A 12,551-nucleotide genomic window follows, 5' to 3' on the forward strand; every position below is an offset into this window, starting at 1 on the left:
CTGCAGAGGCCCTGACGGGACAAGGCAGTGGGAAGGCACGAGGGGGATGTGCGAGGGGTGGATGGCAGGAGGCTACAGGGAACAGGAGGCCCCTGAGGGAATGGGGTGGTGGGAAGCCCTGAGGAATTAGGTGTCAGAGGCCAGAAGCAGCCCCTAGGCAGCCACCTTGTTCCTGCCAGAGTTGACTTAGTAAAGTTTTCCTATTAATTTCTCTTGGTAAAGTGTGAGAAACTACAGCTAATGGGAAAAGCTCAAGTGGTTATAGGCTTTGCAGTTTTGTCATATCAAAGACTAGGGAGCTGACAGCGGGAACTATGATGTCTCTGTTTTCCTTTCCTTAAGAAGCAATTTTTATAATTTCTGATTTATCTTATTGGCTTTTTAATTAATTGTGCTTTAGACAAATGCTCTCCTTTTAGAAAGAGTACCAAAGTAGTCGGTGCCTTGGATTTACAATGAATGGACATGTATTTGCAAATAACAAGGTGAAAATGCTTCCTCTGAATGTGATCTCCCTTAGGGCATTTTTGAAGTTAGTATTTTGGGTATTCCATTGGGCTGTTAACTGGAATCTCCAAAAATGTTTCTTGACTAAAACTTGTAAGGCACTGCCCTGCTATTCTGTGACAGTGGGATCTATCACCAGTATTGTTTCAAGGAAAAAATAGTAACAAAACCGGTACAAGATGAAATCTGGCTCCTACTGAGAATAAGAAGGATCACATTTTCCCCTCCTGCAGCCCAGTGATTTGCTCCATTTATACACCTGATAACTGGTCGTTTCAAGAGCTTTAGTCATAGGAACATTATACTTAAACCTGGTGGAAATTTCTAGCAGTGTAAGGTCTAGAAGGAACTTGCGTTCTCTAGGTTAGTTAAGTGATTTGGCCTTTTGGGGACCAAAGAACTGAGTTGCAATTGCATCTCCTGTCCTATAGCAGCACAGAGAGTATTCTCCATGCTGTCTCCAATTCCACGCTGCTGGAAGTTTGGCAGCCTGTTTTTTACATAGCACTTAAAGGGCCTCCACGAACACACCCGTGTTTATGCAGTCTGCTGACAGACCGCCCTACAGCCCGAAGGTAGGATGAGACCAGTTGTGGTGATTGCCAGCGAAAGAGCCCATGTTTTAGTGGCAGTAGAGAAAGCCTGCGATTCTGGAGCTCAGGGATTTTGTTGTGTGTCAGACGTGCGCAGCTTGTAACTGATAATTCTGTCTGCACAGACTACAGTACATATGGTATTTAAGTTCGATGCACCGCAGGACCCGGCGCCGCCCCCGGCACTTCTTGTCTGCTGCGTTCCGTGGGCCGCAGGTCAGGCCAGGCGGGAGGTGTCCCTGCAGTACAAGGCTGGCTCCGCCGCAGGGCCGGGGTACACGGAGGGCACCCCGGGTAGGGCTCGGCCGAGCAGCTCCGCTCGCAGTGTACAGCCCATCGAAAACCGGCGAGTCGGCAGCACTGGCGAACCCCAGAGCCCGCCCTGCTCCCTGCCCCTTCCCTCCATCCTCTCTGGCGGGGCGGGGCGGAGCGCGGCCCTCCCCTCTTCCTCTGGCGTCGGTTCCGCTCGCAGAGCTCTCGCTGCAGCCGCTCCTCGCCGCCGTTCCTGCCCGTCTCAGCTCCGGGCCATTCGGGCGTTTTCTCTCTGCCTTAAAGTCGGTGAGGAAACGGACGCGGGCGGGGGGCGGCCGGATGGGTCCGGCTGTGACAGCCTGGGGTGTAAGGGCCGCACCGCGCCGCGCCGGGGTGGAGGCGGGGGCGGAGAGTCCCTCTTCTTCCTCCCCCGCACGGGCACCGGCAGTGGCACGGCAGCGTTGGCAGCGGCGAAAGCACCGCCAGCTCGGGCCGTGCGGCAGGGGCGAGGAGCGAGAGCCACGGGCACGGGCACCGCGCGGGCCCGGCTCCGCCCTGCGGCCGCCTCCACCCGGGGAGCCCGGTGCGTGCCGGGAGCCGGGCGGGGGCCGGCGCCGCCCGCAGCCGCTCAGCGCCGCGGGGAGCTGGAGGGAGGAGCGGCGCAGCGGGGGCGAGCGGGCAGCGCGGCCCCTGCCCGCCGCGTCCTCACGGGTGTCTCTGCTTCCTTACAGGGTGTCTTTTATGAATAATCAAAAGCCGCAGAAGCCGACACTATCGGGCCAGCGTTTTAAAACCAGAAAAAGAGGTGAGTTACTGCGCCGTGCCCGCTGCCAGGACGGGCTGCCGGCGCTGTGTGTACGGGTAAACGTCGGTTTCTGTCAGGAAACAAACCAGTGCCTTCATGCTCTTGCCATAAATCTTTTACAAGAGATCACACTAAGTGCAGAGTCTTGAGGCTGACTTTGGGTGCTGGAATGTTCTCTGCTCTAATAAAACATACTTGGCAGTCAGATTTGTCGCTGAATTTACTATGATAACCTTGGCCTAAAAGATAGTCATTCTGGAACTGTACTGAGTGTGTTTAGCCTGTAAGCAGAAGGATCTAGTACCCCTGAATTACACGGGATCTCCAGCACAGCCTTGTTGAAGATTAATACATACATCTAAGGAGCATCTAACACAGTAAGAATTTCAGCCTTACCCACTGGATAAAAGTTATGTTGTCGTCTTCTAATTTTTTTTAAATTGACAGAAAAACCCCACAACAAAATCCCACAAACTCACCCGTACACCAGTCAAAATAAAAAAACTCCAAAGCATGGGATATGCAAAGGTCTGTCCCCCTACATGCACAGTTACTTCCATAAGAATAATTAATGACTGAAGAGGTGTGATGAGTAACTTAGTATTTTGATGGAGCTTTTTTTCAACATTAAGAGGAAGAGATAACAGCTCTTATGGTTTCTGTTCATTACAGTTTTACTGGTATACCAGCAGTGTTCCAGCTCTAACAGGCAGCTTTAAGAATTCTGTACATGCAGAAGCACTCTTTGATTTACAGAACATGTTTGAATGTCAAAACACCTTGAGAATCTCTTGAATGAGAGAGAGTTTGATGTGGTCCAGCAGATGAAATGCCAACAGCCTAAGGTTTAGTATCTTTTTAAGCATTTAACTGTAGTTTGCCTTTGAAGCAAGTCTTTTGGAATAATGAGCTTCATGGATCTGTCCTGGAAAATAACTGATCCAGTTATTTCCAAAATTGCACCCAGCTGTTACCAGTGTGCAGATACTTGCACTGACACAGACACCAGTATGCCCTACTAGGCTGCTATCAGAATTGGCTAAGCTCTTGTAGACAGCACTCAAAACAAGATCTGCAGTTCAGTTTTATCTTTGGAAGCTTTTCATCTCATGATTTCCATAGTCTAAGGACAAATTGAGATGAGGAGAGTTGAGACCTCTTCTCTTTAAAACTTTCTGTTAGTTACATGGGTGGATTTGTTGCATGTTGACTATGGCCTGCTTGTAGTGAAAACAAAGCAGTGATCAGCTGATATATTTCAGATATGAAGAAGTGTGTGTTCTGCTTAATAACAGCAAAGGATGTTAGATAGATATGCAGTTACAGTCCATTAAGTTAGCTCATATGTCTACATCTCCCCCAGGCACACAAGGAAATGTAATTGCTTCAAACTCACTTAAGTCCAGGTTGAGAGGAAGGGATGGTCTTCATAGTGAAAAAGTGAATTGCCAGGTGACTCTGATGTGATAATGGTGTGCAGTTTGTCAGACAGAATATTTCATCCAAAATAGAGGCCTAAAAAGCTGAAATGAAACACAAGTAATGGACTCATATGTACAGAACTGTAGGGGCATGTATTAAGAATTGCCTTCCAGTATGAGCTGAGTCTCTGTTTTGGAGGGAAAGAGTGATCTAACATGAGAATAGGGGTATAAGAATCAAACTGAGAAGTCAGGTAGCTTTATTAGAGCCAAGTAATGATCATCACAAAGAACTCTTCATGGAAATCTTACTTCAGCACTTTTGCTTCACAGATGAAAAAGAGAGGTTTGACCCTACTCAGTTCCAGGACTGTATTATTCAAGGTTTAACTGAAACTGGCACTGATCTGGAGGCAGTAGCAAAGTTTCTTGATGCTTCTGGTGCAAAACTTGATTATCGCCGCTATGCAGAAACACTTTTTGACATCCTGGTGGCTGGTGGAATGCTGGGTAAGTCCCTTTGATGTGGCTGCTGTCAGCTTCATTCACTTCACTCTGCAAAAGCTCCATTTTCTTTCCATGTAAAAACTCTGCTAAAGAGCCCATTAGGTGTGTAGAACAGGGTTTAAGTTAATCTGTGGTAAACTACCTGACCATCTTGGTGACTGAGCAGTTACTGTAGAAATGCTCTGTATAACCTGCCTCAGTTTTATCTGAGTCTGTTTGCATTCCTCAAAGTGTAAATTGTATAAACTCTGCTTAGAAGAAAGTACTTTGGATTTCTGGGTGTGGAGGGTGTTGTGTTTGTTTGTTTGGCTGGTTTTTGTTGCTTGGTTTGTTTTTGGGGTTTTTTTTACCAGGAGTAGACTTGACTCTAGTCAAGTTCACTTTTAATGATGTGAGATGGATGAATGCTTGTTTCAGGTGTGTGGTCTGTGGTAACAAGACCAGTAGTTGCCCTGAAAGATTCTGACATGATCCTGTGCTTTGTGCATCCTGCCCTGTTATTTTGGAAGGGAAACTTGTTTACAGAAGAATCTGAAGTGCTCAGTCTTGGACGTACTGTTACGAATCATTTGTTATTGTTGCAAATAGTGAGGTCATGGCCTCTAGCACATCAGGGAGTGAGAAATGAGAGGGTGGTCGAGTCAGCAGAAAACACAGGGACTAAGGAAGTGAAATATGATGATGAAAAGTCTTGTAAATTCATGTACACACTCTGTGTACAGAGAAAAGAGGAACAGATGCTCACCAACCAGGTAAGCACATACTGTAATTGTTAAAATCCATGGGTTTACGTTCAAGAGTCTTAACCAGTTAAGGTTAGGAAGTGTTCCTTCTAGGAATGAGGCTGATGGGGAAGGGAAGAAGGCATTGCTGCATTAATGATGATATAGGGTGCTTTACTCAGCTCCCTCTCTGTAACAGGTAGCTAAGAAGTCCAGCTTTGATCTTCAGTCAGATAAGGCCAGAATAAAAACTGACATCTCTTGCTTTACCAGCCTTTAATATTATCATGACAAGTACTCATCTCTGGTTTTAAAGTCATGTTTCTGACTAATGCTTAACAAAAGGATCTCCACTCTATGTAGAATGGCATAGAAATCAATGATAAGGTGTTCTGGCACTGAAGCTGGTGAGCTTCATTAGTGAAGCAGCCTAATAACTAAAGTTTCAAGCTCATCTCCAGGGCACTGAATTTTGAACAGGTATCTGTCACTACGTGTTTCAGTCTACTGTTGTGACTTACTCTGTCATGTAAAAGGCATGAAGCAGCACTTTTGCAGCAGACACTAAAAGGACGCTGGAATTAAGCATCTTCAGTGGCTTTCTTTAAGGGTAGAAGAGCTCCTATGACTATGTTAACTTACTCGTATGTAAACAAGATGTGTTACCAGTGCCCTTAGCAGTAAGGGGCCAGAATGTTTAAATGTTCAGATCTAAGCTGCTGATTTTAAAGTTCCGGTGCAGCAGTGGAACAGATGGAAATGTAGGGGTTTCTTCAGTGATCTGGTCATTCAGTTCATTGTGAAAGGACAACGTGTTGCATGTTATGGGTGTTGGAGTTCCTGCTGTGGAGACTGCTCAGTGCTCTCACTGGGGAGTAACACTACTAATGCTGAAATCCTCCTCCAGCCCCAGGCGGGACCCTGGCAGATGACATGACACGCACAAACGTCTGTGTGTTTGCAGCACAGGAAGACCTAGAAACCATGCAAGCATTTGCTCAGGTTAGTTCTGAAATGAGTACAATTTAACTTAAAGCTGTTTAATGGTCAGAAATTAAATGTTTGTGTAGTTGTAAGTTTGGTTAAAAATAATGCATGGCTTTAAGAAGCATATGGGAAGTGGTAGAGTAGCAGTGTTCCAAGCTGTAAGTGCTCTAAAGAGTTCAGACCTACTTTACTGAACTTAGTTTTCTAAAATTCTAACTGAGTGATAGTTCAGAGCCAAAGATAATGTACTCTGTGTCTTTTTAGGTTTTTAACAAGCTAATCAGGCGTTACAAGTACCTGGAGAAAGGCTTTGAAGATGAAGTCAAAAAGGTATGGAGGGAGTCTTTATCAGCAGACAAATAAACCTTCACATTCTGCTAGTTAATCAGTGAAGAAGGGTTACATCGTGAAATGGATTATTAAAATACAATCCTTGTAAGTTGTTAACAGAAGAATGGCTAGCTTGCATGACTGGTGGAGAAGACCACCAGTGACTGGTGCTTCTGCTAGAATAGCTTGATTTAAACAAAAGTGTTTAACACAGAGGCAGTGGCCAAAGTTCAGTGAGAGATGGCAGTTTTCTGCAGATTTTCTTATTTCTCCTACAGTTGCTGCTGTTCCTGAAAGGGTTCTCAGAATCTGAGCGGAACAAACTGGCCATGCTGACGGGTATTCTGCTTGCCAATGGGACACTGAATGCATCAATTCTCAACAGTCTCTACAATGAGAACTTGGTTAAAGAAGGTAAGTGTGCCCCAGCTCCTCCCTCAGGAAGGGAAGACAGAACCCATGACCAGTAGGTAGAAACTGATTACAGTACACCCTTGCAGCTCACAAGCTTCATCTGGTGATAGATAGACTACAGGATTAGCAAAGATAAAGGTGATGCCCCACAACCTGGAAGATCCTAAGACTTCAGAAAATTACTTTTTTAGAAAGCTCGTTTGTTGGACTTCCCTGCATAACACTGGGGGGTGCTGTCATTAGTGTTGCCCAGCAAGGCACTACAGTATTTTGGAGAGGGACCTTTCAGGATGCAAAAGGCATGCCATGTCTTCAGGCTCCTTTGTAAATTACAGCAAGAAGTTGAGTTTAGTACAGGACTTTAGTACAAGACTTAGTGATGCTGAGTGGTAGGAAAAGTCCAACATGCTGGAGGCTGCAGTGTCCTTGGGCAGAGAGAGGTTCTGCACACTTTGCTGGGGTTGCTTGGAAGTGCAGCTGCTGCTCTGAGCAAACCTGACAAATGAGGTACCTTGTACTTGGCTTTATGATTCTCTGTTTTTTGAATTTCACTAATAATAGAACTATTCCTGTTGCACAGGTGTTTCTGCAGCTTTTGCAGTCAAGCTGTTCAAATCATGGATAAATGAGAAAGATATCAATGCAGTGGCTGTCAGTCTTCGCAAAGTAAACATGGACAATAGGCTCATGGTGAGTACCACTGGAACTACTCTGCTGCTACATAAGCCAGTTCAGTAAACAGCGTTTGCCAGCAAAGTACTCAACACACATTTCTTCTGCAAAAGAGTTGTAAACTTTGTTTTCAGGAACTCTTCCCAGCCAACAAACAAAGTGTTGAACACTTTTCCAAGTACTTCACTGAAGCAGGACTAAAAGAACTTTCTGAGTATGTTCGGAACCAGCAATCCATAGGAGCTCGGAAGGAGCTGCAGAAAGAACTGCAGGAGCAGATGTCACGGGGAGATCCATTCAAGGATGTAAGTGTTTGTAGACCAGGTGGAGGTGCTTTCTGGCTTTCTGTGCCTGCCTTTCTTTCATACTGAACTTAGCTCTCACCAGGAATTAAAATGAGGACTGTGGTATTTAGTATTAGCTTTCCTTAATGGCCTGAATTTCAAGAAGGTTGGTTGTCATTCTGAAACCTTCTGGGTTACCTTTAGATGAGAAGTTCTGATTTAGCTTAGTGCCATACGTAGCCTTTGTGCTGACTCTTATTCTGCCTGGCAGATCATCTTGTATGTGAAGGAGGAGATGAAGAAAAACAACATCTCAGAACAGACTGTGGTAGCCATAATCTGGTCAAGTGTAATGAGCACAGTGGAGTGGAACAAAAAGGAGGAGCTGGTAGCAGAGCAAGCCATTAAGCATTTGAAGGTATTGTAACTTCAGTATGGACTTCAGTGTACCCCTTGGGTAGGGCTTGGTTTTCCTTCTGTCTGCAGCTCCCTTTTAAATGTTAAAGGCTACAACCCTGCTAGTGCACAGAGAGCGTGAGATGGGGAGTTCTCCCCCTTCTGAGGGTCCTGAGGCAAAAGCAGTGACTGTTGCAGAGCTACTCTGGGGTGGGGCGGTGGTTGCAAATTTCTAAGCAGTGCCTAATGGACGCTGTGAAACCAGCTTCAGTCAGGTGGTAAAAGTGAAGTGCTCTGTGTGTGCCAATTTGTTGTTCTTGTTACAGCAATACAGCCCTCTACTTGCTGCCTTCACCACCCAAGGTCAGTCAGAGCTGACTCTTCTGTTGAAGATTCAGGAGTATTGTTATGACAACATTCACTTCATGAAGGCCTTCCAGAAAATAGTGGTGCTCTTCTACAAAGGTAACTTCAGTGGGGTTGTAGTTTCAGGGGGTTGTGGGTTTTTTGAGGGGTTTGTTTTGGTTGCTTGTTTTTTTAAAGCTTCTGAAACAGAATGCTTCAGTTCTGATAAATTTTTTCAGGAAGATCAGTGCTACAACGTTGCACTTCATGAGCTAAAGAATTTCTGCCTTCTGTTTGCAGAAATGCAAAGGTGCATGCGGTTGGTCCTTGGCACATGGGGAGGTGCACCTCTAGACAAAGATGCTGCCCGTCTACAGTAGATCTGCTTAAGAGTTGTAGAACAAAGCTAAATTTAGATCTTTAAGGCATTTTGTTACATTCCATAATTGTATATTCGTAGTTCTCTTAACACGGACTGTGTGCAGATGGAGATTGAGACCGCCAATGTATTACGGGCTACTCTAGGCTCTTTTTAAATGTGATAAAAGGTGTTACTGAAAAACATGCTGTGCACCTGTAGAAACTTGTTAAACTGAAGATAATATTCTATTTGTAAAATTTAAAAAACGCCTAAACACTTCCCGTGGGGTACTTTGGACTTTCAAAGAAGTTGCATCTGTTCTTAGCTGTTGACTGAACCTTTGCTTAGTGTGCCTCCTCAAATAACTATGAAACACTCCAGACTGTTAGTGGGAGTGAAAGAGCAGCTTCTAGATACAGTGCTGAGGAAGCTCCCAGCATGAGGAACCGTCCAAAATGCCTGGTTCTCAGAATTTCAAAACTGGAGGCACTCCTAGTGCAGGTCTGTCCAGCTGTACCCAGAGAAGGAGTATGTGATGCTTCTAGGGGAGGAAGCAAAGGCTGCCTGTCAGATTCTCAGCAGTGTGCTGTGTTAACACTGCTCTTGCCCATTTTTACAGCTGAAGTTCTGAGTGAAGAACCCATCCTGAAGTGGTATAAAGATGCACATCTTGCAAAAGGAAAGAGTGTGTTTCTGGAGCAGATGAAAAAGTTTGTTGAATGGCTCAAGAATGCTGAAGAAGGTAACCAGACGCTTAACTCATAAGTGGAGCTTGTTCATTTTGGGAACCCTAATGCAATAATGCTGTGTTTTGGAGTGGGGGGAATGTTAATTGGCCCTGTGAGATGAGTGTGCCTGCTCCCCTGGTCCTGGCTAGGAAAGCTGAGCCACGGCCAGGCTGCTGACGAGGTCTCTCTGTTGCAGAGTCGGAGTCTGAAGCTGAAGAGGGTGACTGACCTGTGAAACTCTGGCCTCCGTAAAGCAAACAGAGCTGTAGATAAGTGTCATGTCTCATGTGTCCTTCTGATTCTTACATCCTACCTCCCTGTATCAAGCATGATATAAGGGCTCTCATGGCAATTTATTTTAACTGTTTTCTATAGTTAATGAAATACTGGATTTAGTTTTTAAAACCATGTTCAAGTAGCTTACAGGAGCTGTTAGATTTGACTCTTAACCTGCATTTGTCCTTTCAGTTACCTTCTACCTCCTGTATTTTCTACTGTAATAATGTAATTTAAGGCCTTCCACGGTGAAATCCACTTCATCTGTTGGGATTTCTGTCTGTATTGGAGTAGCTGTGATATGGTGAATGAGACTTAGGGCAGTTCTGCTTGCAAATTAAACTGTAAAAAAGCCTCCCAAGTGAAGAGGCCATTGCTTGTGTGGCACTGCAGTCTGTACCACCAAATAGCCCCCTTCAGCGGTGGCTGTCCATGTCCCCTAGTACTTTGTCATCCCTTTACCAGACTGCCAGCATAAAGCAATCCTCTATTCCAACTCCTGGGGACGGTGGCTGCCCCACTGCTGGAAAGAAGCTGTTGTGGTGGCAGCAATTGGTTACCATGGTGGGGCATGAAGAGTGGCCATCTCTGAGCCTGCTGGCTGTCACAGCTGGTGGCCTGTGTTCCTGAGGGGCTGTCAGGTGCCGTTGCAGCTCTGGAGGTGCCTTCCTTTCCCTCCTGGAAGTACAAGCAGTGCTGTTCTACACAGAGCTGCCCACCAGCTTTCTGGAGCCAGGCGATGCTGCTGGCAGGGCTGGGGCAGGGAGAGCAGCTGCTTTGTGCTGCTCTGTAAATGCACAGCTGCTGGAACTTAAGGCAGCCAAAACTCTACCCCTCCCCCTGGAAGTTTAGAGATTCTTTTATGCTGGCAGCTCACATGCTAAACCAAACAGCTTATCTGCTCCCTGAAACTTTAATTCCTAATGGAAATTCTCAGGACAGTTCAATTCAGAAAGATTGGGAAAAAAAGTGAAGTCTATACTGTTGTAAGCTGACAGTGAGCATTAACTGAAATACTAGTAACCAGAATACACCTACTAAAATAAATAAAAAATTGGTCATCACAATGCAATCTGTTCAATACTACAGTGATCTTCCTTACTTTGTAACCTTTTTTTTTTAAAGCAAATAAAGGCCATCCTTACACTTAATGCCAAGGGCTGTCTCTGCTCCTTATGTGAAAAGAAAGCACCAGTGACACTACAGGCTACAAAGCAGTGCACAGTCTTTTGCCTAATTCAAGGTCGATTGGATAAAGTGTAATTAAAATAATACTTTCTTGCTGTTAGGGTGCTCTTTTCCACATTAAAAGCACTCATGTCCCATGAGTTTGAAAAGGAGGTTCATCTGTATACTAAGTTTCATGTCAACATCTGGTAAGTACCCAAAAAATACTACACAGTAAAGCATTTACAACATAACCAGTTACGAAGTCACTGGTGTTTAAATTTCTTTTGTCCCTGTGACTCAGCCTGCTTAGCTGCAAGAGTCTGCACCCTCTTTGTGCCTTTCAATGGAGAAAAGAAAGGAAAGCAGTGTAACATAAGAGCAGTATCTGTTTGGGACATACTCCAGCAGCTTCTGAACCAGGTCAAAGAGGTTCTTGTGGTCAGAATCCTGGCATATCATGAATTCCTTCATGAAAATAATAAAATGGTTGGTTGTTTATCTTATAATTACACTTAAAGCTTCTGTCCTCAAAAACATTTTCTGTCTCATCTTACATACAGTCACTTACAGTGGGGTGAGAAGTATCTGCCACCAGGATTTTGTTCATCCCAATCTGTTCATGACAGGAAGATTTTCATTTCATTAATCAAACAGACCATATTTGTTACTCAAATACTTTGTTTAGTCCCTTCAGTAGAAGTGTGTGTTTGCAACCTGGGAGCTGATCTGGAGATACTCCATGCGTGTAGCCAGCTTGTCAAATATAGCAAAGGGATGACTGGCTCTTAAACCTAATCTCAAAATGTTTAAATGAAACTGCAGCAGTTCAGGTACTTAAAAATATAATTACCTGCTTGCTTTATCATGTAATATGGCAAAGGCCCCAGCTCATTGCCATGGCTCTGAAGGGAAATCAAGAGAGGCACTTTTATTCATTGTTAGGGGAAGCTACCAAGGACTACTTTTCACTGGACCTGCAACCAATAATCAGTTTCAGAGTAAGGAAAGAAGGGGCTGTAGTAATCTGTTTCCTAAAATAAGAGTGTACTAGGTTTTATCCCTTGAGGTTTTTTCCCCTTGACCTTACTTTTTTTTTACTTTGTTGATTAATCTCAAGTTTCAGCAATACTGGTTAAGATGACTAAGTTGAGGTATCTGAATTTGGTGATGGTGACAGATGAATCTACATCTGTTACTAGCATGGCTTGTACATTACAAATGTTAAGAGGGTGATCCTTCACACCAAGTTACTGCCAAAATGTTGACTGAAAGCAATGTGTAGAAATGTTCTGCTCATACAGTTCCCTTGTGCCTACATCTATTCATCAATTTGGCACTTTGAAGAAAGGCAGCTGACATTCTTGCACAAATCATTCCCCTTAGTCCTTGCCTCTCCAGCATATTTTCACCCATCTGAGGAGTATTAAAGATGCATCATTCTAAGGTTCACAGTAACTTACAGGAAGTGGTGCTTGCTCCAAGCTGGTACTCCATGAGAATACACTGTACACTTGAAACATCACATGACTGTGACCATCCCAGTGCCGTGAAAGGATTCAGAAGATTCTTGTTTGATACCAGACTGCTAACAGTCCAAGAGCTCAAGAAACTCAAAACCAATGCAAACATGTATCTGGACACAGTGACTACAAAGGCAGTGACATGATTTGCAACAGTTGTATTAACACTTGGGATACATCCCTTATTGCAGAAAGCAACATCACAGAAATCCTAAAAGCCAAACCAAAGTACAGGTGGCTTTGTATACTCACTGTGTACTG

The 12,551-nt window shown here is 44.6% G+C and overlaps 1 protein-coding gene across 1 annotated transcript; it reads left to right on the plus strand.

The window, feature by feature from the left end:
- The first annotated feature begins 1,518 nt into the window (after window positions 1-1,518).
- BZW1 (basic leucine zipper and W2 domains 1) lies at window positions 1,519-10,751 on the plus strand. Its single transcript, XM_085066141.1, has 12 exons — window positions 1,519-1,658; window positions 2,084-2,157; window positions 3,912-4,088; window positions 5,715-5,809; window positions 6,059-6,124; window positions 6,403-6,538; window positions 7,119-7,228; window positions 7,345-7,515; window positions 7,766-7,912; window positions 8,217-8,355; window positions 9,216-9,338; window positions 9,521-10,751. The coding sequence occupies exons 2-12, from the start codon at window positions 2,094-2,096 to the stop codon at window positions 9,550-9,552; spliced, it is 1,260 nt and encodes a 419-aa protein (XP_084922267.1). The 5' UTR covers window positions 1,519-1,658; window positions 2,084-2,093; the 3' UTR covers window positions 9,553-10,751.
- The last annotated feature ends 1,800 nt before the right edge of the window (window positions 10,752-12,551 follow it).

The sequence above is a fragment of the Lichenostomus cassidix genome, chromosome 7 (assembly GCF_008360975.1).
Source record: "Lichenostomus cassidix isolate B80296 chromosome 7, HeHo_3.0, whole genome shotgun sequence".
Lineage (NCBI taxonomy): Eukaryota > Metazoa > Chordata > Aves > Passeriformes > Meliphagidae > Lichenostomus > Lichenostomus cassidix.